The sequence below is a fragment of the Macrotis lagotis genome, chromosome X (assembly GCF_037893015.1).
Source record: "Macrotis lagotis isolate mMagLag1 chromosome X, bilby.v1.9.chrom.fasta, whole genome shotgun sequence".
In the NCBI taxonomy this organism is placed as follows: domain Eukaryota; kingdom Metazoa; phylum Chordata; class Mammalia; order Peramelemorphia; family Peramelidae; genus Macrotis; species Macrotis lagotis.
Window position 1 is genome coordinate 190,876,286 of NC_133666.1, and position 26,615 is coordinate 190,902,900.

General features: G+C 37.0%; 2 protein-coding genes across 2 annotated transcripts in view; both read right to left on the reverse strand.

Annotated features, from left to right (window-relative positions):
• Positions 1-2,345: 2,345 nt before the first annotated feature.
• CAVIN4 (caveolae associated protein 4) lies at positions 2,346-20,313 on the reverse strand. Its single transcript, XM_074208232.1, has 2 exons — positions 18,727-20,313; positions 2,346-7,686 (listed from the first exon to the last, which is right to left on the reverse strand). The coding sequence occupies exons 1-2, from the start codon at positions 19,132-19,134 to the stop codon at positions 6,901-6,903; spliced, it is 1,194 nt and encodes a 397-aa protein (XP_074064333.1). The 5' UTR covers positions 19,135-20,313; the 3' UTR covers positions 2,346-6,900.
• An 86-nt stretch (positions 20,314-20,399) lies between these two features.
• TMEFF1 (transmembrane protein with EGF like and two follistatin like domains 1) overlaps positions 20,400-26,615 on the reverse strand; it is a 148,377-nt gene continuing 142,161 nt past the window's right edge. The window contains exon 10 of the mRNA XM_074208230.1: positions 20,400-20,802. Within this exon, the coding sequence (XP_074064331.1) occupies positions 20,718-20,802 (85 nt within the window). The 3' untranslated portion in view covers positions 20,400-20,717. The remainder of the gene's footprint in view (positions 20,803-26,615) is intronic.

The window sequence follows — 26,615 nt, forward strand, 5'->3', positions numbered from 1 at the left end:
TGCCAAGTTGATCTTTACTCCTGGGTTAGATTCCAGAGGTTATATTTCAGGACTTGCTGACACCTTATCTGGTTTAGCAAACCAGTAAATTCTAGTATAGACACTTGTTCCTGGACTTCTGGTGGCTTGCTCATCCAAACTTCCACAAGATTCTGTACAGAAGAAAAGAAGATGCAGCCAGAGAAAGAAACAGCAAACCACTCCAACGTCTTTGCTAAAAAAAAAAACTCACAAAGAGTCAGACACAACTGAAAAATAACTGAATAACTACAAAAATCGACCTAAAGACCACACAATAAACAAATAGGAAGTTGTAATCAATTATCAGAATATGCTAAGTGGTGGAGAGCCAGGCCCCTCTGTTCCACAGCATCAGACACTTCACAATTTGCACACTACCACAAGTATGTCTTCTTTGATTAGTCCTCTGTTATAAACACATCATCTCTCTTCTGAGATTATTTAAAGTCCTTGAGGGCAGAGATGTTTTATTTTGTCCTTGTATCCCTCGTCTGAGAAATAATTGGTGCTTAGTAAATGCTTGTTGATTGGCTAAAAGGTTTCTTCTTATGAAAAGTGAGATACAAGAGCTTCCTCAAAAGAATCATATATTTGAACTTTGGGTAAGAAAGAAATTTGTAAAAAAAAAAAATATCGTTGGGGCAGCTAGGTGGCGTAGTGGATAAAGCACCAGCCCTGGAGTCAGGAGTACCGGGATTCAAATCCAGTCTCAGACACTTAATAATTACCTAGCTGTGTGGCCTTGGGCAAGCCACTTAACCCCGTTTGCCTTACAAAAACCTAAAAAAAAATATATTATTAAGACTTGTAAAATAGCTCCTGAAAGATCAGTTTTCCTGGAAACCTCTAGATACACAGTAATGTATCATTGCTATTATGGTAGAATGTGCATTAGATTCCAAAGACAGCAAACATGCAAAAATCACTCTTCTGTAACAATCTGGGGGGGGGGGGGGGGGGGGAATGCCTTGGAGTAACAAAACTATCTTTCCTGGAAGATTTATTTCAAACACTGAAAAGCACAAATGAATCAAATGATGAGCACAAATGAATCAATCTTTTGCTATATACAGTCATGGCAAGATGAATCCTCACTCTCGACACACATACAGTCGGTTGCCAAGTTTTATTTGATTCTAACTTCAAGAAATCTGTCTCCTCTCTATTCATGTGGCCACCATTCCAGTTCAGACCTCCATCATGTGGACAATTGTCATTCCTACGTAATTGGTGCTCCTGCCTCAAGCATCTTCCCTCTTCAATCCATTCTCCAAAATGCTGCCAAAGTGATATTTCCCAAACCTGGGCTGACCAGTGCCCATTCCCCAGTTCAATAAACATCAGTGGCTTCCTGTCACCTCTAGGACAAAATAGGAATTCCTCTGTGTGGCACCCTTCCTAGCCTGGCATCAACCTCCCCACTTTCCTACGTTTATCATACATCATGCCCTTTATGAATTTGGCAGTTCAGCAAGTCCAGTCTTCTTTCTGCTCCTGGTACACAATACTCACCACCTTCTTTCTCTGTGCTCTCTCATTGATACAGTGAGGTGGCCCAGTGTACAGAATGCTGAGGTTGGAAGCAGAAGGACCTGAGTTCAAATTTGGCTGTGTAACCTTGCAAGAAGCTAAACATTTTCTGCCTCAGTTTCTTCATTTGTAAAACAGAGGTAATAATAGTACCTACCTTCCAGAGCTTTTGGAAAGGAAAAAAATCATGTAATATTTGGAAAATGCTTAGCATAGTACCTAGCACAGGGAAGGTTTTTCTTCTTTCCCTTTTTCTTTTCCTCCCTTCCTCCCTCCTTCTCTTTTCCTTTGCTCCTTCCCTTTTTCTTTCCTTCCCTCACTCTTCCTTTCTTTCCTTCCCTGCCTTGCTTCTTTCTTCTCTCCTTTCCTTCTTTTTCTCCTTCCTTCCTCTCCTTTTACACTTCCTTCTTTCTTCTCTCCTTCCTGTTCTCTCCCATCTTCATTTCTTCCTTCCTTTCTCTCTTCCTCCTACCCTCCCTCCTTCCTTCTTACATTCTTTTCTTCCTTCTTTCCCTCGTCCTTTCTTCCCTTCTTCCTTCCTTCTCTCCCTTTTCTTCCTTTCCTTACCTCCTTTTCTTCCTTTCTTCCACTTTTCTTCCTTATGTTTCTTCCCTCCTTCCTCTTTCCTATTGCCCCTCCCTCTTTTCTTCCTTTTTCATTCTTCCCTTCTTCCTTTCATTCTTCCTTCTCTCCCTTTTTCCTTCTTCCCCCTCTTCCTTTCTTCCCTACCTTCCTTTTTTTCTTTCCTTCTTTCTGCTTTTCCTCCTTCCATTTCCCTCCCTCCTCTCTTCCTTTTGCTCCCCTCATTTTTCTTTCCTCCATGTTCCATCCTCCCTCCATTCATTTCCTCCTTTCTTCTTCTATTCTTCCCTTCCTTCTTCCTTCTATTCCTTAATCCCATCTTCCTTCCTTCCACTCCCTATTCCCCATTCATAGAATGCACTCCTACCTTATGTCTATTTTAACCTTTTACTTCAAAGTTGAATTCAGAAGCCACCTCCCATCCACTTCCCTAATCCTCTCAGCTACTAGTGCTTTCTGTTCCAAATTCTCTTGTATTTAAAATGTGTGTGTGTGTGCATGTTTATAGATGTACATATTAGCTCCTCCAACAGAAGATAAGGTCAGGGACTTTCATTTTTGTCTTTTTTTTTAACTGAGAAGGGTCATAGCAAGTACATAGTAGGTTATTCAAAATGCTTATTAAATAATTGATTGCAATCAATGCAATAGTTGCTACAATAATGGTTACACTAAAATGTGATTGCCTCATGTCCCTGCACACTGCTGACACTGTAACTTTCTATTATAGACCTTAGGCAAAATATTGAAATTTAACTTGAAGTCACTCTCTAGCTGTGACTTAAATAAGTCAATTAGCCTTTCTAAAAGTAGCATGTTGGACTCTGTAAAGTACCATCCAACTAGAGCCTGATGATTCTTCTTCCTTGTGGCTTCCACCATGACTGTCTTTCTCTCTCGTTTCCCTGTAGCCCTGTAGGGCTGGTATCCCGCAGTAACCTTCTCTCTCTAGTTCCTCATATTTCTGACCCATCACCAGTCACAATTTCTTAGTTCTTCTTTCAGGTGGCAACTGATTGTAGACAGAGAAACCAGATCTGTGACTTCGTTGGTATGAGAAGGAAAGAACACAGTGACAGGCACTATGCTAATAGAGACCTCCCAGAAAAGGGAACTCCCTCTATCAATGCAGGTTGACACCTTTTCTAAACTAAATAACAGCATCTAGAGGTAAAATGGCTAGTCCAGGGTTATATTCACACTGTGAATCAGGTGCAGGACATATACCATGATATGATATAGAATGTTACTCTACAGTTTGCTTTTAACGAGGTCAATAGCATGTTAAAAGAAAACTGTTGGAGGAAAATATTTTCTGAATGCTCTCAACATCCTTTGATTTGGGGAAAAGTACCTATACTTTCTAGGTCAGGGGTGGGGTACTTCCAGCCTAGGTAAGGCCCACGAAAGCATGTGGTCTGTTGCTACCAAGGCAACCACAAGGCAAGATTCAAAATTCAACAAATCTAGTTTTTTAGGGTTAGGATTTTTAAGTTGATGACTTTGTATGAGTCTTGAATGATGTTCTAAACATCCAAAAGACCCTTGGGAGAAAAAAAAAAGATTCCCCACCCCATTCTAGGTAGATAGGAAGATGTCAAAGTGTTTATTTTTCCTCAAAAAATAACAGGGTTTACAGGAACCCTCCCCCAGAGTGTTTCCTTATTTTATGAAGTTTTCTTAATAAGCATGGGCCAAAGTGGGGATTATTTATGGAATAGTGGTGGAAATTAAAGCAAACTAATAAATAACTCTGAGCTTGGAGACTTCTCACCCTGGATAGGAATGATGGGTGGAAGAACAAGCCCCACACAGAGCTTTTGATTGAGAGAACAAAGGTGAGAAGAAGCTTGTGTTCACTGTGCCATCTCCTCACCCTTTCTTTGGGGAACTTTGGGTAGGGATAATGGAGATTGATCAATCCCAAGGGATTTTGAAAACCTGCAGGTAATAATGAATGTCAAGAGCCTAACTACTGTCGTAATTCCTTATCAGTTTGGGGTTTTTTTTTACCTCCCCCACAGTGCCGGTAATAGTAGGTGTTATATAATGCATATTCCCTCCTTCCCATTAAAAAACATTGCTGACCTTAGAAGCAGCTTGGAACCTTTTATATTTTTATTGAGGATTCCCCCTCCTTTAAGAACTTTTGCCTATATGGGTTATATCTATAGATATTTACCATGCAGTTAGGTGGTACAGTGGATAAAGCACCAGCCCTGGAGTCAGGAGGATCTGAGCTCAAATCCAGCTTCAGATACCTGATACTTGCTAGCTGTGAGACCTTGGGCAAGTCTTTTAACCTTGACTGCCTTGCATGCAAGGCCATCTCTAGTTATCCTGATTGGTATGTGGTCTCTGGACCCTGGTGGCTCTGGAGAAGAAAGTTAATCTGGTGACTTAGCACAGCAGCCCTTGCCTCAAATCCACTTCAAGTGCTTGTCATGGAATCACCTCCTTGATGTTATGGCCTTTTTTGAGAATGAAGAACAACATCATTGTTATCACCTACCATATTAGAAATAAAACATTTTAGCATTATGTAAGAGGTTTTGACTCTAAAAAAAAGTCTCAGGGATTCGTAGTAATCACCTGACCATACTCTGAGAATAAAACTGCTAATAAACAGTTGTTATTTGGGGGCAGTTAGCTGGCACAGTGGATAGAGCATTAGCCCTCTGAGTCATGAGGACCTGAGTTCAAATCCAGCTTCAGACACTTATTATTTGCCTATTATGTGCCAGGCTGTAAAGTAGAAAATAGAGAGAAGGGCTAGTCTGGGAGACTTGTTCATACTTGCTAACTAATTGTATAGTCCTGGACCAAGCTACTTAATCTCTATTTGCTTTGAGTAACTCCTAGGATTTCTTTACTAAGATGAAGAAAGTTTCCTAGCTAAAAGAAGCACAGGTCTCTGGTGAATTAACAAAATTGAAGGCAATGAGAAAATTTACTTTACAATATCTGTTCTATAGACATCTTGCTGCAATATATCTTTTTGATAAAGTAAATCCTTGCATGGGGCATAAAACCCCTAAAATTTGCTTGCTATATTTGTTCTACATTCCCACAGAATTCCTTTAAAACTAGCAATAGTAACTTGTTATTGGAGTAGTTACATCACACATGTATTTTGATATTTATTGTGTTTAATGTTGATTACTATAATGCATATCTAAAATTTGAGAAATGCTTTATAATGTGTAATGATAATTTTTGTAAATGGTAATCATGTCTCTTAGAGAACTGTTTGTAGAAGTCCTTTAGGTTATTCTTTTATTGTAGGACTATTTAAAATGTGTTCTTTTCAAAGTACTATTCACATTATAGTTTTCAGTAGAATGAATTTTACACACATTATGCAATATCAAGGTTGTGTCTATCCTTGGAAAAAGAGGAGGAATTGATGCTAAATTAAAACAAGTACCCAAGTACTCTCATCTTAAATATTTATATTTGAGCACCAGGTGCCTAGTTACTCTGCATTTTTTCCAAAATTTTGATACACAAAAAAGAGGGATACAGTGCAGAATAGAATGAGCTCAGGGCTACCATTACAACTATTGGTAGGTATCAAGTTAGTCTGAGGTCTGGAGACATTTTAAAAGGGAAGACACAGTACTTCACACCTCCCGAGACCAGCTGATTATCACTTTGCTGGCATTTGTGCTTTGTGGTTTGATTGGTACTTCTGACATGTGACAGCAGGAGAAGGATGGGAGTTCAAATCCAATTTCAGACATTTACTAGCTATGTGACCCTGGGCAAGTCACTTAACCCTGATTGCCTTGCAAGTAGAGTCCTCTCCAGTCACCTTGATTCCTATCTGGCCACTGGACCCAGGATGCCTCTGGAGAAGAAAGTGAGGCTGGTGACTTATCATAGCACCCCTTCACTCAAATTTAATTCATGTGCTTGTCATAGCATCACCTCCCTGGATATGATGGCCTTCTTCGCAAATAAAGGAAATCATTATTAGTAAATATAATATAGATTGCATGTCAACTGAGTTAAATTTTGAGACTACTGTGGAGACCTGAAAAAACTGGAACACAACCCAAAGGAGAAATTCTTAAGCAGGTACTTTTGACAAAGTTGTAATAGGAAATAATAGCAACACCTGATGATAAGAGCATCTGCTAAAAGCTTTGAGTTGTATCCCATAACATTAGGAGAAACAATGTCCCCGTGGGCTACAGTCATTCCAGGTCAGGGGGAAATGTTTTTTTACATATAACTGGTGTAAGAATTTTAAAGGATTGAATTTTTAGTGTGTAGACAAATACATTTTAAAGCAAAATTCATATAAATGTTGCAGTTGCTACTACTATAACTTTTCTGCTGCTACCAATGGGCCAAAAGTCAAAAGTTCATGAACACCTCAACTAACCAATTTCTTGTTTCTTTTAGATAGCCAAATGTTCCAGACTTTGAATCCTCTCTTCACCCTGCCCCCAAAGAGAGAAAAGGGATACACGATATTTCCATGTGTGTGGAGGAAAAAGCAAAATCCAATAACCTGAACAACAGTAACAAAAAAGCTTCATCATTCATTGGGATTTTATTCCTCAATGAAGGGGAAAAGATGCCAATAAAATGATATTTTTATATTGCCTGGCATATTAAAACATAATTGATAGCCTGGAATACATGAAACGAAATAAAAGCATTCATCTATCTTCATGTTAAAAATAAAAAAAAGCTACTATCTTTTTCTGGTTAGAACTGGTTGATGAAGCAGACACACAAAGGCTGTTTGATTCCCTTTTATGCTGATTGTTTTAAATCCAGCAAAAGGGATTCCTCATTACTTCCTTTTGTTTGGGGTTGAAGAACTATATTTTCCATAGGAATCTGGGGTTCCTCTTCTGCTTGGGAAGGATATACTTCTCTGTCTTGTACATTCTCGTTTGTAGTTGCCATTTCTGTATAGAGCTCATTCAGAGGTTCATCAGCCCCATTCCTGCTAATGATATCCACACCCATATCCTGAATTCCTTCTTGGCCTTCTGCAGTTGTTCGTTCTTTGCCTTTCTTATGGAGATGCATCTTGAAAGTTTCTTTTGTTGGAGTTGCTTTGGAAATTGTTTTCTTAAATCTTTCACCAGATTGCTTCAATCTTTCTCCTGATGTCTGCCTCAGTTTCTCTCCTGACTGCCTCAGTCTCTCTCCTGACTGCTTTAATCTTTCTCCTGATGTCTGCCTCAGTTTCTCTCCTGACTGCCTCAGCCTCTCCCCCGACTGCCTCAGTCTCTCTCCTGACTGTCTGATCCTTTCTCTCCTCTCTGGAGTCACAATTCTAGTCCGAATTCTGTCTACTTTCTTATCAAAATTCTGTCTTGTCTTCTGCATGTTTTCTTTAGAGAAGGCCTTTTTTATGTTATCAATTTGCTTCTTTCCTGACTTTTTAAACTGGGTAGCTCTGCTTTCTTCAATTTCATATTCTTCATCAGAAGAGAGATCATCTGGGAGGCAGAATTCATCTTCTTGTGTATCCTCAAGTAAATTTTTTTCTTTAACAACAGAGAGAGATGTAGGGCACTGGACCTCCTCCTGGGGGAGAGGGGAGAAAAGGGGAAGAAAGAAAGGAAATTATAATAGTAAACATTTCTATATCACTTAAAGGTTTATAACATCCTTGCGAGGTAAGTAGAGCAAGTGTTATTGGACCTATTATTCAGATCAGGAAACTCAGATTGGGGTGAAGTGACTTGCCCCAGATCACACAAGTAGTGCAATCTAAATGTATAGGCTAGTAGTTTGAAAGGAGATATGGATAGATATCTCTCTGGAATCTTGCCATCCCTCTCCAAGGGAGAGTCTGATTTTGGCTCTAAGGGATGCAGGAAAAAGAACTGCAAAAAGCAACTAGAGTCACAAGACTCTCCTCTATAGAGGGATATCAGATTAGAATTATTTTTAAATGCCCCTTTCTGCCCTGCTCCATTGATGATGTAGAGGCACAATTATTTTTGGTTCAAGTCACTTTCTAAGATACCATCTCTGAAAGGGGTTAGGCAACCCAAGCTTATATTTATTGTCTTGACTCCTTCCCACCAAATGTTAGTTACACAAAAGACTGTCTCAAATAGTGAAAAGCAAGCAAATGTTAGAGGTTCCTCTAAGACCTCATACTAGATAAGGAATATTTTTAAATCACACAAGACTTCATTTAAAAAATATAGGATCTAGACCTGACCAATAAGAAACTCTGTAACTATTTCAAGTACATATTAAATCAGTTTAACAAATTAAAACCAAAAAACGATTCAAGAAAAAAACTAGCCAAACAACTTTTTATATGAATTTTCTTTCCCCTATGAAGTTAACATGAACATTCCAATATTAAAGAAAAAAAAGAAAGGACAATGGTATATGCAACTATGAATTTATATTTTTGACTGTTATTTTATTTTTCCAATTACATATGAATATGGTTTTCAACATTCGTCTTCTTGTAAATTTTAAATTAATTATGAATTTTCATTAATCTAGTTTTATTTTAAGTGTGTATAGGCATACCTCATTTTATTGCATTTTGCTTTACACTTAGCAGACAGTGTTTTTTTCAAACTGAAGGTTTGTAGCAACCCTGTGTCCAGCAAGTATAATGGTGCCATTGTACCAACAGCAAACATGTCTCTGTATTACATTTTGGTAATTCTGGCAACATTTCAAACTCTTTTCATTATTATTATACCTGTTATATGGATCTGTGATCTTTAATAATACTACTGTAATTGTTTGGGACATCACAAACTGTGCCCATTCAAAATAGTGAATTTAATAAATAAATGTTGTGTATATGTTCAGACTAATTCACCCACAGGGCTGTTCCCTGTTTCTCTCCCTCTCCTGGGCCTTCCTATGCCCCCAGAAACAGCAATATTGAAATTTGGTCAATTAATCATCCTACAGTTTGTTCAAGTGAAAGAAAAAGTCAATCAAAGCGCCAACTGCATTGTCTTATTTTAAGAAATTGCCACAAGCCACCTTAGCCTTTTAGCAACCACCACCCTGATCAATCAACAGCCATCAACATCAAGGCAAGACCTTCTGCCTACAAAAAGATTATGAATCGCTAAAGGCTCAGTTGATAGTTAGCATTTTTTTTTAGCAATGAAGTATTTTATGCACATTGTTTGTAGAAATAATTGTCAACTTAAAAGACAACAGTATAGTGCAAATATAACTTATATGCACTGCAAAACCAAAAAATTCATGGGATTCACTTTATTGCTATTTTCACTTTATTGTGGAGGGTCTGAAACTGAACCCACAATATTTCCGAGGTGTGTCCGTATTAAAATCAACATGATAGCAACAAAACTGCCCTGCTTATCAGTGTCTCCCTCTGAGCCTCTTTTTTAAAAAGGATTTTATTTTGAGTTTTACAATTTTTCCCCTAATCTTACTTCCCTCCCCCCCCACCCCCACAGAAGGCAATTTGCCAGTCTTTACATTGTTTTCATGGTATGCATTGATCCAACTTGAATATGATGAGAGAGAAATCATATCCTTAAGGAAGAAATATAAAGTATAAGAGATATAGCAAGATCAGACATTAAGATATCATTCCCCCCCCCCCCCCGCCCAAATTAAAGGTAATAGTGCTTGGTCTTTGTTCAAACTCCAGAGTTCTTTCTCAGGATACAGATGGTATTCTCCATCACAGACAGCCCCAAATTGTCCCTGATTGTTGCACTGATGGAATGAGCAAGTCCATCAAGGTTGATCATCACCCCCATGTTGTCTGAGCCTCTTTTTGTTCACTTCTTTGTATTTTAAAATGTGTCATTGACACTCATTTCTTCTTTTTTTTAAATCATTATAACTATCCACCAACTGTCTCCCATCCCAAATAGAAGTCAAGTAAAACAAACACAGTCAGCCACTTTCCAAAGGCTAGAGGGAGAGCAAGTTAATTAAGCCTTCTCTTCTGCTCTGCTTATTTTGTTAACATCTTTGTTGTCTTTTGTTACTTAAAATTCCCTGGCACTGGGATGATAGATGTAAAAAGAAATATGTGTAGGAACCCTGTTGCTCTGATGAATCAGTGGTCGTGGGAGGGATCAAAATACCTTACCACTCCTCCTCACTCCTAACACCTGTTGTAGTCACAGGCTGCACTATCAGTAGGAAGGTCTGACTTAAGGGTATGAGACTGAAGGGGGAAGAGAGGTTCTTTTTTTTGCCTCCTTTGAAAAAAATTTTACTTTTATTCTCAGGTTCCAAATTTTCCCTTCCTCCACCTCCTTCCCTAACTACCAAGAAGGCAAGAACTATGATGCCCCTTATTTTTACATTAACTATGTTCAGGGGTGGAGGAAGCAAGAAAATATAAGAAAGGAAAAAAATGTTTCAATCTGCACTCTGAGTCTAAGAAGAGTTAAAATTATTAACTGATGACCACATACCCCAAAAAATCCCAACTGAAAAGTTTAGCTTTTCTCTTCCTCTCTTTGCAAAAACAATTTGACCAAATGACTATCAAATGTGAAGTACCCAGAAAAGCTTTGGTTACAAAGGAGTGCTCTTTTTAGCAGGACGTTGATCAAGGAACCTTAGGATTCTGCCCCTCCCAACCCACTCAATGAAGTTGGAAGATAAAAAGGATAGGTAATAGAAATAAAAAGATGTACAGACTTTGAAGTTGACCATTTGCACCTTATAGAAGGCATACCCTTTCTCAGATTTTGACTGAGGAATATTAAAAAATGCATATAATTCCTTTATTCTTTTAGGAGGTGTGAAGAATTTCCTCGTTCAGTTTTTTGGAATTATATAATTAGCCACTGGCTCAGACATTAGACTTTTCCTGGTGGCTTTTATGAAACAAGAAAGATCTGAAATTTAGGGTTATCTCAGGCATTTGGGAAGAGAACTGACCATGGAGGAAGAATACAGTTGTACTTTTGGTATTTTCCCTTGCAATTCTTCCTGAGTGCAGTAGAGGAAGGTTTTTTTTTTCCTCCTCCCCACCTTTACCCATCAGTAATTGTGCTTTGTGGGCAGCTAGATGGCACAATGGAAAGACTGCTAGATCTGAAGACAGGAATGCTCATCTTAGACATTTAGTAGCTGTGCCACTTTGGGCAAGTTACTTAAACTTGTTGCCTCAGTTTCCTCATCTGTAAAATGTTGGAAAAGGAATTGGCATCTTTTCTAAGAAAACCCCAAATGGGGGGGTAGGACATGAAAGGGTAGGACATGACTGAAAATATCCAAGGTTTATGGGGGAAATATTTTATATCTACTGTTCTTATAATGCCATCTCAGGAAATATATTTGCTTTGAGTCAATTGTTCTCAAGTTGACTATGGAAGGCAAAACTGTCAGTGAAATTTGGAGGCTGTAGTGCTAAGAGTGTGGACTCAAAGATTACCTTGAGACTAATTAAAATATCTCTGATTCTGAGGGGATTTTGAGAGAGTTGGAAAAGTCAGACCCAAAACTTTAGAATTGCAAGGATTCATGATTTCATCTGAATAGGCATTTCCCCCATAGATACAGATCTATATCTAAAGCCCTTTTTGCCTTTGGTCTTAGCAAGTTGCTATGAAAGAAAAATAAATTTTATCATGCTGCCAATCTGGAGATAAGCCTTCCTGAATTTATATAAGCTGGTCCCCAAGTGACAGATGTATTATTTTTTGGTCACCAAGTGACTTGGAAAGACCTGTCATAGGTCCATATAAGACATAGCCTTCAAGAGCCCAGGATCACCTACCTGCCATGATGAGGAAGCAGGGGAGAATTGCTAATAGTCAAAAATTCACTGTAGTAAGAGACTAATAAATATTCATACTATGAGAAGCAGAAACAGCTTCTTAATATAGAATCCTCTTTTCAAACCCCGTTCCTCATAATTGGATTTAATGTATTAATCAGCATCCTTTGCTTGTTTTGTTCAATTTCCCTTAATCATCCCTTCCTCCCCCTTCTCTCTCTCTTATCCCCTTTCTCTTGTAAATCTAGCTTTCTTTATCTCTCCCCTTAGTATTTTCTTTCTCTTTTTTTGTCCCTTTTCTTCCTCTTTTCCTCTATTTCTCTCCCATTCACCAAGCCACAGATTCACTCTCCTTTATTTACTCATCAGCTCAAAATGTGTATGAAAGTGTGTGGCAATGGAAAGACAAATGGCAGCTATAAATAGGTCATGGCAAGCTATCAACAATGAGGTTCATAGGAGAAGGGGGGATAAAAGATATCATTGAGGCAGTGTATGTTCTGGAAAGAAGATGGGGTGGTTATGTAGAGAGCATGAGAAATAACAAGTGGACAAGCTGAATACTCCATTTGTTCTCCAAAGATTTTCATAGCATGGTGGGCATTTCCTTTCTCCATCTCTCAGTTTCTTTCTCTCTTGTCATTTGTATTTTCCTCTTTTATGTTTTTCTCTTTGCATTTCTCTATCAATATCTCTATGTTGCTCTCTGTCTGTCTATTTCTCTAGCAGGCCCAATTTAATATAATCCCCTAAAAATTCAATAACAAAACTGAAGTCCAACAGATATAAATTATCGAAAGTCATATAAAGTCTGACCTGTGATTTGATCTGTGGTTCTCTTACTCCAAAAATCACTGCTTTTCTCACTCTACCATTCTGTTTCATGAGAAACATCAAAGTCTAAAGAGGTAGGGGTGTGTGTGTGTGTGTGTGTGTGTGGCTTTGTGAATGTGTGGAACTCTGTCATTATAGATACTCTATCTGTGAGACAATATGAAAGAATGAGGAAGAAATAAATTTTAAAAATTTAAGCAGAAAAAAGTAACAAATAAATCTTCAAAGGAGGAATGAAGTAGACTAATGTAAGAACTGGAAAGGGAGTTTTCAGGAAGAACCCAGAATAGCAAAGGCCAAGGAGGATTCTTTTTTTTTGTTTGTTTGTTAATCCTTTGTTTTACTCTAGCTGACAATAATGAGATTTTTATAAAAAACAAATGATTTTTTTCACTAAAAAATCAAATTAGTAATAGATGATGATCACTTTTTTTTACTTCAGCTAAATAAACCAGAAATATCCTCACCATACTTCCAAGATTTTGACATAAAACTGACAACTCTTATTTATATTCTCAGCTTTAAATACCCTGCATCATAACAACTTCATGGGGCAAATAGTCTAATATTTATATTAAAAGTTCCCAGCAACAAGTATCAGAACTGAGATTTCTCTCTCTATACATCTTAAATTGCCTGCCATACCTCTGAACATCCTCCTCACTGCCCTCTGCCACTTAGACTCCTTCAAAGTTCAGTTTAAACATCACCTTCTATATGAAGCCTTTTCTAATTCTCCCAGCTGCTAGTGATTCCTCTATTGAAATAATACTGTGTTTATTATTTATATATACTTAAATGCTTACTTCACCTAAATTCTTTGAGGGAAAAGTTTAGTAGAAACAAGGGCATGTTTCTTAGGTTGAAGATGTCCTCCTCCCGACTCTTTAACCCAGCCCTACCTACAGTTTTATACACTATGGTAATAGTCTGAACTTTAGATTGGTGGCCACAAGTTTGTCAGAGGTCTTTTCCTGAACTCCAAATGCATGCTCATTTTCTTGAGTTTCTAAACTGATGACTGAAGAAAGGGGAATTGTATTTTATATAAGGCAATGGGTTAAATGACTTGCTCAAGGTCACACAGCTAGGCAATTATTAAGTGTCTGAGGCTGGATTTGAACTTGGGTCCTCCTGACTCCAAGGTCGGTGCTCTATCCACTGTGCCATCCAGTTGTCCCCAATAGCTAGCCTTTATATGGTGCCTTGAGGTTTGCAAAGAACTTGACAAATATTATCTCATTTTATCCTCACAACTACCCTGGGAAGTGGGTGTCAATTATAATTCCTATTTTACAGATGAGCAAATGAATGCAGACAGAGGTCCAGAGTCACAGTTAGGAAATATCTGAGGCTGGGTTTGAACATAAGTCTTCCTAACTCCAGCTTCAGTTCTTTAGGCATTGCCCCACCGCATTACCTCAAAGTTGTTTTTTTTTTCTGTTTTATGGTTCATGAATGACTGTTGCATTTTTTAAAAACTTTGAATTTGCTGGTCCAAGCTAAAATTTAGATTTACTCCACAACATCACATGCCTTACATGATGATGTGAGGAATTATATCATCTATCACATGTCTGACATACATATGTATTCATACAGGTATATATGGGGAAATGACATTATTTAAAGCATCATAGCTTTCCTGAGGCATGGTTCAAACTAAGGGGAATGGGAAAATCAGTTGCTGAAGCAGACCAGGAACACACAGACTCTGGGACAAAAAAATTCAAGGAATTTGGAAGAGCCAATCATTTATCTATATCCACCTGTTTCCCCAAAGCCTCAGTCCTTTTAGGGAAATTGTTGGTGTTCCCAACCCATCCCTTTCCGCCTGCGCTGACATGCCAGTGTCGGTAGGTGTGGGATTTCCATGCTCCCTTCTGACCCATAGGATCATAGCGGTTAGAGCTGGAAGAAATAGTAGAGGACATGTAGTCAAATTCACGTTGAGAAAGATCCTTGAGGGCCCCAGATTGACTTAGAAAATCACAAATTAACATTATTTGCTAAACATTTTCCAGTTACATTTTAATCTGGTTCAACCCCACAAACTAGTTTTTCTGAACCCTGGAGGTTTTTGTAAGATTGAGTGATGCTTTTGCTCATACCAACACCCTTATTTTACAGATAAAGAAAATGAGATTCAGAAATTCTTCTAGATTTAGGGTTAGCTATAAATTTTCACTTTTTAAAAATTTCTATGACTTGCTTAAAGCACCATTAGATTTAGAAAATTGATTTTGGACACAATAGTTCAGCAAAATGCCAGTGATGATGATAGCATTTGGAGGAATTTAGCATCTATTAGAAATAGAGGAAATAGAAACAGTAGAATAGAAACTAGGTGGCACAGTGGATAGAAACCTGGAATCAGGAAGATGTTAGTTCAAAATTAGCCTCAGCACTTAACTAACTGAGTGACCACAGGCAAGCCACTTAATCCTATTTGCTTCAGTTTCCTCATCTGTAAAATGAGCTGGAGAAGGGAATGGCAAACCATTCCTGTATCTTTGCTAAGAAAACCCAAATGTGGTCATGAAGAGTCGGTCCCCACTGAAATGACTGAACAATAAATAACACAGAAATAGAAGTAGGGTAAGATTCAAGAGAACTGTAATCTTGAGAAAATCATAATACGCTTTGTGATCTCAGTTTTCTTATCTACAAAACTGGGGATTGGATCTATGATTTCTAAGGTTCCTTTACATGTTTCTATAAGTTAAAGGGGAAAGTACCATATTATTTCAATAAAACCTCTATCCTCTTAGCATTAAGCTTAACATTGAGGAAAGCAGTATGAAATAATGGAAGGAATGCTGGATTGGTATTAAAATCTTGGCTCTGCTTCTCAGTATATGACCTTGGACAAATCACTTTCCCTCTGGGGCCTCAGTTTCCTAACGTGTAAAATGAGAGATATGAGTTTGAAAACCTATATCCCTAAATACTGTGATGTTCTATGACATTTATGGAATTAGTTCAAAAATATTTATCAAATGTTTGCCAAGAGAGGAGATATAAATGGAGAAAAAAAATCAATGATGGGTTGAGGAATAGAAAGAAAAGTCAAGAGATGGTCCCTGCCATTTAATATCTTACAAAAACTTAGCAGAAGAAAAGACATTGATCCTTTGTTCTTAAAGTCCATTCCTACCAAACTAAAAAGTGCTGTAGGATGGGCCTGACCATAGATTGTGTCTATAATATGAGTATCAGTCTACATAAGATCAAAGTGGCTCTCCATGAGAAGGCTGACAAGCAAAGAGATAGAAAGTTTTGGCCATAACAATTCATGATATGGTCTCCTAAGGTGTAGAAGAGTTATAATCTGTGTCAGTACAGACAGTGATGCAATCACTCTTCTTATAAGGAAGAAGGAGAGGAGGAAGAAAGGAAGGAAAGGGAGAGGAAAGGAGGAAGATAGGACATTCACATATACATATATAGACATACATATATATGCATATAACATGTGCTTGTGCCTATACCTTGTATAAACATTTATGTACATGCATACATATACACTTATAACTTCTTAAGAGCAGGAGTTAGGTTTAATTTGAAGAGGAAGCATAGTATAATAGAAAATATAGCATTAGATTTAGAGTCCAGGGATTGGGATTTGAATCTTGAATTTGTTATATTCACATAGGTGTTCTTGGGCAAGTTGGATTATGTTCCCTCTCTTCAGTTTTCTTATCTGCAAAATGTCTAACCATTAAATTGTTCATAATAGATTTGAAGTTTCATGTGCAATTATCTTTTTTATTATACTATTATAGATATGCTTGTTTTATTCCATAAATTAAAATAAATTTTTAAAAGATTCTAACCATAGAACAACTGTTCATCAAGACTGGTATGAGAAACAAATGTGACCATGGTGCATGGTAAATCACTCTCTATAAAGTCACCTATTATTATTATTGAATATTTGTACCTTTAATGCTTGGTATAATAGGAGGTATTTAAAATTTTGTTGAATTGAATTTGAAAGATTATGGATTGCTGATACTTTCCTTGAATAAGGAATTCTTTCTTTCTTCCTTCATCCCTCCTTCCCTTCCTTTTTTTCCTTCCTCTTGCTCTCTCCCTTCTGCTTTTCTGCTGAGTCTTTCTTCCTCTCTCCTTCTTTCCTTTCTTTTTTTTCTTTCCTCCCAGTGAAAAGGCAAGGAACTGGAAGATGGACTATGTGCAAGGAACAGTAAGTAAGCCAGTACAGTTGATATGTAGAGCATGTAGAAGGAAATAAAATATAAGAAGACTGGAAAGGCAGAAAGAGGTTAGGTTGTGATAAGCATATTTGGTTCTAGAAGTAATAGGGAAGACACTGGAGTTTAATGATTTGGGGGTGGGGTGACATAGCCAGATCTATACTCTAGAAAAATCTCATTGACACAAAGTGAAAGATAGATTGGAGCAGGGAGAGCCTTGAGGCAGGGATACCCATGAGATGCTTATTGCAATTGTTCAGCTACTTAATTATTTGATGCAATGACTGATCAGTTCAGATAAAAGCCTAAAAGGAAAACTAGCCTCAGAAGGAATTTTGATATCCCATACCTGCTTCATACAGGGTTTATGAACAAAGTACTGGTACAAAGAGCATATTGTCTGTCAGCAGTTGCATCATAATCTGAAAGTCTTGCCAAAGGTTGCTATTTAAAAATACAGTTCTGTGAGTTAGTTCTTGGGTCTGGTGTCTTTGTTTGTGAGCCATAACTTCTTATGTCCAGTATTAGCCACCTAGACCATTTGGGAGATGTCCAAAATCTAGCTATACAATACAATTCTGAGGCCCATTTTAAAGATCAAGAGCGTGAAGTACAAAATAGTTCAAATACTACTCTTACTTGGTGGATGTGGAAAGGGAGGTCAAGACTAGTTTTAGATGAGAAACTTCCCTATGTGGAAACTTACTACACCAATACAGATCAGTAATTCTACCACAGAATTTTAGATAATTGCCTACAAGAGGTATGAGGTGAATAGATTTGCCCATGGTCAGAGAGATAGTATGTTTCCGAAGCAGAATTTGATTCCAAATTTTCCTAATCATTCAAGCCAGTTTTCCATCTATTATATAATTCTGCCTCCCATTTACCTTATTAGAGAATGTAGCTCAGAAAGTAGGGCAGAATTACAGGATCATATATTCAGAGCCAAAAAGGACCTTACAGCTAAACCCATCCTGTCACACATGAGGAAACTGAGGCTGAGAGAGGTTAAGTGACTTCTTTAGGGTCACAGAGCTATTAACTGTCTGAGTCAGGATTCAATCTACTTACTACTTTTTGACTTAAAGTACATAGAGCACTGTATCAACCATACCTTTGCTTCCTTTCAATTTCCCAACTCAGGAATACTGATGTCTCTTCTTCCTGCTATGGCCTATGTTTTTTTTAACATTAGTAGAAATTCTATATCTGAAAGTTATATAAATAGAATTTTTATTATTTTGGCTCATCCCTAATGAGGTAAAAAGTAAAAAGCAGCAGAGATGATTGTCATATATGCCTAATGGGCTGAGAAAACCTGCCTCGTATTGCATTTCACCAGCAAGAAAAAGTCTTGACTGATCCACAGTTCATTTTACACTTCATGGTTGAGAAGCCTGGGGTACTAATAATAGCATGTTGGTTCCCGTCAGGAGGATTTTGTACTGAAACCCCTTAGGAAACCAGGATCCATTTTACAGTGTCATAGATTTTGGAACTTGAAGGAACCTTAGAGGTCATTTATTTTGACCCTTTATTTTATAGAAGAGAAACTGATGCCCATTAAGTAATTTGCCCAAGGTCATTCAATAACAACCAAGTGGCAGGGCCAGACTTTGAGTCCTGGTTTTTTAATTCTAAGTATATAATACTCTCTTCCCTATCCCAAGCTGCCTTCACTCTCCCATGTTATTATTATTAAATTCTCTAATACAAAGAATGACCTCTTTCCTTTGAAAATTTTTTGTAGGATAATGAAGGCCTGTAAGAAACTCGGGGTAATGAAAATAAATCTAAGAGCAAACTTACCTGGAATATGACCACTCGAAATTTGTTTTTTCTCAGCATTTCCTCTTGCTTGGTTTCGACCTTCTTCACATGGAGGCTATGCTTCTCCACACGAGCTTTTATATCTTTCACGTGAGCACTAACTTTCTGGGTTTTCTCAAACAGCTTGTTCACTATATATCCCGTATTTCTGTGAGCCTGGGAGAGCTTCAACATGTCAATCTGGACAGATTTGATTGTATTTTCCATTGTTCGATGTCTCTCCTCTATTCTCTTCTGACTTTCTTGGACGCTGTCAATTATTGTAGCCACTTTGTCTAAGACAGTTACAATTGTTAATGCTGCATCTTGGTCTTCATCTACTGAAGCACTTGATAGTCGATTCTGATGGATTTGGTCAGTGTTGGCACTTGATTTGTTGTGATCCATTTTGTTTCTTTTTTTCAGGCTTCTCTATACAGTGGCTGAAATATAATTTGCTCTACAATTAATTCTGGCACTTAAAGCAAAAAAGTTAGCTTGACAACTGGCCACACAGAGGTTTAAAGGGTAGGAAACTCCACCCCTGGAGGTTGGTCAAGTATTTATAACTAGAAATATCCATATGCGATTATTCTGCAATATGAAACCCTTCAACGAAGCTGGCACCAAACTTCACATGCAGTGGGTATTCTAAAATTGTCTGTTGACAGACCAAATGACTCAAAGACAACAGCAACATCAGAAGAGGAAAACATAAAAGACCACTAGAATTCCAGGACATTCATTTATCTCATGAGAAAAAAAAAACAACCTGGAAATTTTTCATAGCAGTAGCATTACTCCCATTTCATTGACTCTTTTTCCTTTGGATGATTTCAGGCAACTAAAAAAAAATAAAACCAATATTTATAACTCAAAACTTCTGCTGTTTTTAAAACCTACAAACCAAATAACATTAAAACAAGTAACAGACACACTAAAACAGAGGCCATACATAGTGAAAACATTGTATTTTAACATGCTTTCCAAACCAAATATTAAAATCAATTGTTTATTTTCAACAAATTATTAAATTCTACATGCATAATTCTGAAAGTCTAAACTACATGTTAAACAGCTGAATACATCCTACTCACATTTCAGAGCTTCCAAACAACAACAACCTATTAATATAACTATAACCAGAAGTCTAATTTAGAGAGTTTTTTTAAGTTCCTGACATATTCTCTTTAAAAACACTGCTTGTTAATGATCTTTTTTTTTGTATTTTAATCACAAACACTAATACAATTGGTTTATTTTTGTGTTAAAACAATTATTTTCTTTAAAAAAGTGACTATTAAAATGGTCATAATGAAAAAAGTAGGCTTGATTCCAATTGTTGCCTTTTAAAGTCACTAATCATTATAACTAAATCTACCAAGGTCCACTTTTTAATGGATCTATTTCATCAGCACCATAAGATCCTTTTCCAAATGTTACAAATGTTTTGCAAGGAGAGTAGTGCTCAATTTACGGTCCAAACATTTTATAAATATTTTACAACTACACACATATACAGCTTCACAATTCATGCGATAAGCAGTGTCTAAAAAAATCATGTACTAAATCTCAAAAACATTTAAATATCTATTTAAACACAGTGTCTTCTAGGGGGTTTTGTATGAAAAGTAATCTGTAAACATATTTTACCTTTAGTTCATGCTTGATTCTTGTGGTGTGTGTGTGTGTGTGTGTGATTATAATCATTTGTGAAGTGATCAGGGTTTGCAAAAATATTACATTCCATGGGTAAAGTACAAGTCTTATATAACCATGTGTTACAGATACAGAAAATGAAATTCAGTATTTAAAAACACAAAACAGAGACTTCATAATTGTTAGAGTTGATGCTTTCCTAAATACAAGCCGACAGTGTTCCACTAAAAATGTTCAAAAATAAGGCCTCTGAAATAAATATTTCTATTCTTTAAAAAAAGACATAATAAAATGTTTGTCACATGGTTGGTGTACATATAAAAGTCATCAAGTTAAACCATTCTGGATGATGTGTCCGATGTAAAATGGCCTAAGTTTTGTTTCTGCCGACGTCCTCTGTTGTTTTTAGGGCATTTTCTGTTTTTTAAAAAAAAGAAAAAAGAAAGTAATTGTATTTAGCATATAAAAAAAGTTTTCCAAGAAAAATCATTTCTAGTGCTGCTTACATCCCAGTAGTACTTTAAAGTTTCTAAGGTGCTGTATTCACAATGTCTTGTACAAAAACACATGCGATGCAAGACAAGTATTATCATTTTCAGATGAGGAACTTGAGACTAAGAGCCATTAAGCAACTTGCCCAAGGTCATACAGCTAACAAGGGGTTGAAAGAAAAGGCCAAGAATAAAGTTCTTTTGATTATACTGTAGTATGCTGTCAACCATACCACACTATCTTTGGATGGAATGATTGGCCAGCCACAATTGTGAGACCTAAATTATCTGTAATGCTCAGAAAAGACCAGTAACTATGTTTTTAGAAAATCAGAATGCTCAGAAAAGACTAATAACTATGAAGTTTTGGCAAGTCACTTGATTTCTAGGGATCTTAGTTTCCTAGTCTGTAAAATGAGAGATTTCAAAGGTCATTTCTAGCACTGTTATTTTGTGATTCTATCAGTGTTCTTAATAAAACTAAACACTCCTACATGAAGACCTTTCTGGTCATCTGGGAGATATCTAATCTCAGAAGAAGTGAATTCTGATGGCAATAAAGTTGGAATGAAGTCACAGAGTTTGAATTTCCAACTGCAGGATCTAACCTCAGCAAAATCTTTTGAGTATATGCACAAGACTATTTGTATTGGGAGGTAGGCCTATAGGGGAAATGATATACTATAAATATACATAAATAATTACACTATGAATAGACAAGAGTGAGAGATAGGAGCAGAGAAAGAGAAAAAAATATGTCATCAGAGATAACCAAGAGCATTTATATTATCTATCTGCTAAAAATGCAGATTAATGTACAATGCAATGTAATAATTCAAGAAGAATATACAGTTATCCCTTTCACATCGTGACTTTCCCCATTGTAGTTTCAATATATTTTAGATCAGCATAATTAATAAAATGGGAACTTTTAAAGAGTTTTGTGGAAGCCAAAGATGACATGTGAAAGTCAGCAGATAACACATAAAATGGTTAGAAATCTAAGAAAAGGATCAAATATAGATATAGTATTATATAATATCAATACATTTTAATATTTAATACTATAATAAATCAAATTTCTTCTCTGGTATGAAGGGAAGGGCAAAACATTTTATGTGGGTGTAGCTAGGTATGCAGTGGATAGAGCACTGGCCCTGGAGTCAGGAGGACCTGAGTTCAAATCTGACCTCAGATAATTAATAACTGCCTAGCTGTGTGACCCTGGGTAAGTCACTTACCCCACTGCCTTGCCCCCCCAACCCCCAAAAACATTTTATATGTATTTTCCAGATCTCAGCAGCACCATACCCCTAGCTCCTGTCATGAAAACTGTATATACTGCTTTAACCAATGGTCACTGGGATATTAATAGACCCAAGTCAATCCTTAATGGAATCCCAACAGGATTTCAAATAACCAGCATAGTGAGGTGAGAGGATTCTTTTTCATTGGAAGAAAAGTCCCAAGATATCAGAATTCAATGGGATCTCACATCAGGATACAATGACTGTTTCAGAAGAACCAGCCTAGGAAAGAAAAACCCACCTTGGAAAAAAAATAGAAGCCATTCTAAAGAATTTTCACAGAGAGAAAAACCCTGGAGTATTTCTGAGTTGCTGTGAATAGATAGCTGAACTAAAAAAGTGTGGAGCACACTTTGCTGAGCAGGAAATGTTGGTGCTATTGTCCATCTGAGATGGAAGATGACAGAAAATCCACACAGAAGTTATTGGCAGCCCAGATCAAGAGATAAGTATGGGCTACATTTCTGATATAATCTACTCAGTAGACTGAATGAATCTCATATCATCAGACTGTTCTAGACCAGAAATGAGTCACACTGTTATGACTCCTTTGAATACACACTGGATCTGAAACAGAGGGAAATTCTGACCTGAGTCAGGATTCAGGAGAGGAAGGGAACAGAGGAGAAAGGGAAGAAGGACCATTGAACATGTAATAGCAAAGTTAACAGACCCAAGGTTCCTCATTAGAGGGAGCTGAAACCTTTGCTGACTCTGTTCCTAGGAGTGATGGTATTGACTTCCAGGACTTTTCAGGTAAAACATAATCCATTAAAGGTTAAAGGAGTAAGACCAGTGGTTAGTGAGTTCCTGACCAGAGTTCCCCAACACAGCTATTTGTTTGATGATAACAGAGGTCTCTCTATTTTAATTGTTTTTGTAGGATATATATCTAGGAGATACCAGATAACCTTCTCAGACCTGTCAAACTGTATACCTCTTCTTCACTTGGATGACTTGTGTGGGCATAAATTAAGCCACCAGTCTTGCTAAACATTAAGAAGTCTTCAGCAGGGAAATGAAGACCTTAGGGGCACAGGTGGTGTTTTTCATCACTGAAACCCAATCAAAGGCAATGCTAAGAAGAGAAAGGCAGAAATGATAAGTGAAAAGCTTACAAAGATAGTGTTTGAAAGTAGAATCTGATAGATGAAAGAACCAATAGAGTGATAAACTTGGAGTCAGGTAGACCTGAGTTCAAGCCCTATCTCAAGTCTTTATTAGCTGGGTAACTCTGGACAGGTCACTTAACCTCTGATGCCTCAGTTTCCTCTACAAAATGGAGATAATAATAGCACCTAGTCATTGTGAGATAATTGGGTATAAAGTATTTTGTAAACCTTAAAACAGCATATAAATGTTTTGTCGTTGTTGTTATTTCAAAAAAAATAGATAGGTAGGTGGCCAGAGACTGGCATGTACCTAGCCAAGGGCAGGTTAAGAATGTCTAACTTCAGTTTTGCAAATTTAATCAAAGGTAAAAAAAAAAGAGGGAGAACACTGACGATATCCACCAAGCTTGTCACCATGGAAAGATGTTACACTGAAGTTGACAGAGATGCCCCAGATTTTCACAAGGCATGAAATATAAGAAAGGAGTTGGCATTAAACCCATTGCCCAAGACATCCATCCATCCATCTATCTATCTATCTATCTATCTGTCTGTCTGTCTGTCTGTCTGTCTGTCTAAATGTACAAATTATGGGGAATAAACAAGGTGTACTAGATATCTTGGTAAAAGGAAGCATGGTAGATGACACCAAAATATGGCTATGGAAGATTTTTTGTTCAGACTTGGGATTTCATTTTTTTAATTTATATTTTTAATTTATGCAATAAAACAAGGATTTCCATACCATATTACAGTAAAAAAGATGATTTTACCTGGAACTGCAAATCTATGAACAACTTGCTATTCCTTTCAAATATAAAGAAATTATCATATAAAGTTCTTTTTTTTCTTTCTTCCTTTCCCCTAACCTAGAGATTGCTACCATTAGACACAAATATATATGCATATATTTATGAATGTAAAATTCTACATACACTTCTATTTATCATCTCTTTCTCTGGATTCAGGTGATGTTTTTCTTCATATGACCTTTATTGTTAATTTGGGCATTTATAATCGAAAAAATAATTCATTTGCTCAAAGTCATTTTTAAAAAAATATTGCTTTACTGTATATAATGTTCTCTTGGTTCTGTTCATTTCACGCTTCATTATTTTATGCAAATCTTTTCATGTTTTTCTAAGATCATTGAGCTCATCACTTCATATAGCACATTAGTATTCCTTCACAATCACATACAACAACTTGTTTAACCATTCCCCAATTGATGGGCATCCCTGAAATTTCCAGTTCATAGGCAGCACAAAGAGAGCTTCTATAAACATTTTATAATACATAGGTTCTTTTCCTTTTCCCCCCTAATTATCTTCAGAAAGAGACCAAGTAGTTCTATTGCTAAATCAATGAGTACAGGAATTTTTTTTTTTTTAGTTTTTGTAAGGCAATAGGGTTAAGTGATTTGTCCAGATCACACAGCTAGGTAATTATTAAGTGTCTGAGATGGGATTTGAACTCAAGTCCTCCTGACTCCAGTGCTGGTGCTCTATCCACTGAGCCACCTAGCTTCCCCAAGTACATAAATTTTAATAATTCTTTGGACATAATTCCAGATTGTTCTCAGTTCACAAACCCACCAACAATGAATTGATATTGGAATCTCCTGGTGGGGAAATTTTATCTATTAATGAAGATTAAAAAATGAACTGCAATTTATAGTCCTTTTAAAGAGTTGACCTTATGGGAAGTGACCAGCTGAAGTCAAGCAGTCAGTGTGTGTCAGAAGTGGAACTTAAGGCCAGGTTATTCCAACTCCAAGGCTGATTTTTTTTTTTTTTTAGGTTTTTGCAAGGCAAACAGGGTTAAGTGGCTTTCCCAAGGCCACACAGCTAGGTAATTATTAAGTGTCTGAGACTGGATTTGAACCCAGGTACTCCCGACTCCAGGGCCCGTGCTTTATCCACTACACCACCTAGCTGCCCTAAGGCTGCTTTTCTAACCATTACTTCATGCCACCTCTCATATTCATAGAAGATTATAATACAAAGTAGGGATACTGGATGGGAGCAAATTAGAGATTTTAAAAAAAGAACTCTGGGAAAATTTGACAAACAAGAGAACATTTTCCACTGGGGTCAAATTCTCTAATAGCAGTATAGATCTCATTTACTCACCAAGAGTCATTAAGAGTAATATATGATGACTAATATGGTAATATGTTTTTTTGCATGATTGAACTCATATCACCTATATCAAGTTGCTTACTGTCTAGGGAAGGAAGAAAGTGAGGAAGAGAGAAAATTTGGTACTCAAAAATTTTTTAAATGAATGTTAAAAATGTATTTACATATAACTAGGGAAAAAAATCTGAAAAAAATGTGGATGAGCTGCCCAACTAAGTGAGATGAGAGATAATCATTTTTGGTTTCATCTTCACATGAAGAAAGCAGCAGCATCCTAAGGAAACTTAAAAAAGTAGTTCCCAGGTTCCAGGGAACAGCAACACTCTTAAGGGCCAAGGAAATACATGTCATAAGCCCTGGCTGACACTTTCTGACAGCCCTCATTCCCTTGCTGTCTGTCTCCTCCCTTTTCCTGGAACTTGTCTTACCTCCTCAGTCTGTTGGAAGCCCAGGAGTTTTCTACTTACTAACATGTCTAGACCTGTAAGTAGAATTGCATTTCTGGTCTCTCAACTTCTATGCTGAGCCCGTCAGAGCAATTTCCAAGCTTTTTCCTTCCTTACACACAAAAGAGCAAATTCTGTTCCCTCCCATCCCCCTTTCTGGATTCCAACAGCTTTCATACACTTATAAGACTGAAAGCTGAGAGACCTTAGAAATTATCTAGCAAAGGGGTTCTTAATTTCTATTGTGTCATAAATTCCTTTGGCAGTCTGGGGAAATTTATAGACCTCTTCTCAGAATAATGATTTACTTTTTATTTTCCCTATAAAACTTTACTTTTCTCATTTTAGGGTTCTTTTGGTTCGTTTGTTAAAAGTTTCAGACCAGGTCTGGAGTATTGTGGTCAGTTGTGGCCACATCTTAGAAAAGGTTGAAAACAAGCTGAAGAACATCAAAAGAAGAACCAAATTGGTGAAGTTTTCAAAATAATATCTTAAAATGCACAAAATAGAATCACATAGGAAAACAACTATAGTGAAATGCACTTATCAAAAAATTCACAACCCCACAGATTAAAAAACCTCTTATCTAGTACAACTCTCTTACTTTACAACAGAAGGAACTAAAGTACAGAAGGTCATGTAAGTTACCCAAGTTTGCACAAGTTGTAAAGAGGAAACTAAGAATTTAAACAAGTCAACAAGGATTTATTAAGCCACAACCATGGGCATAGTA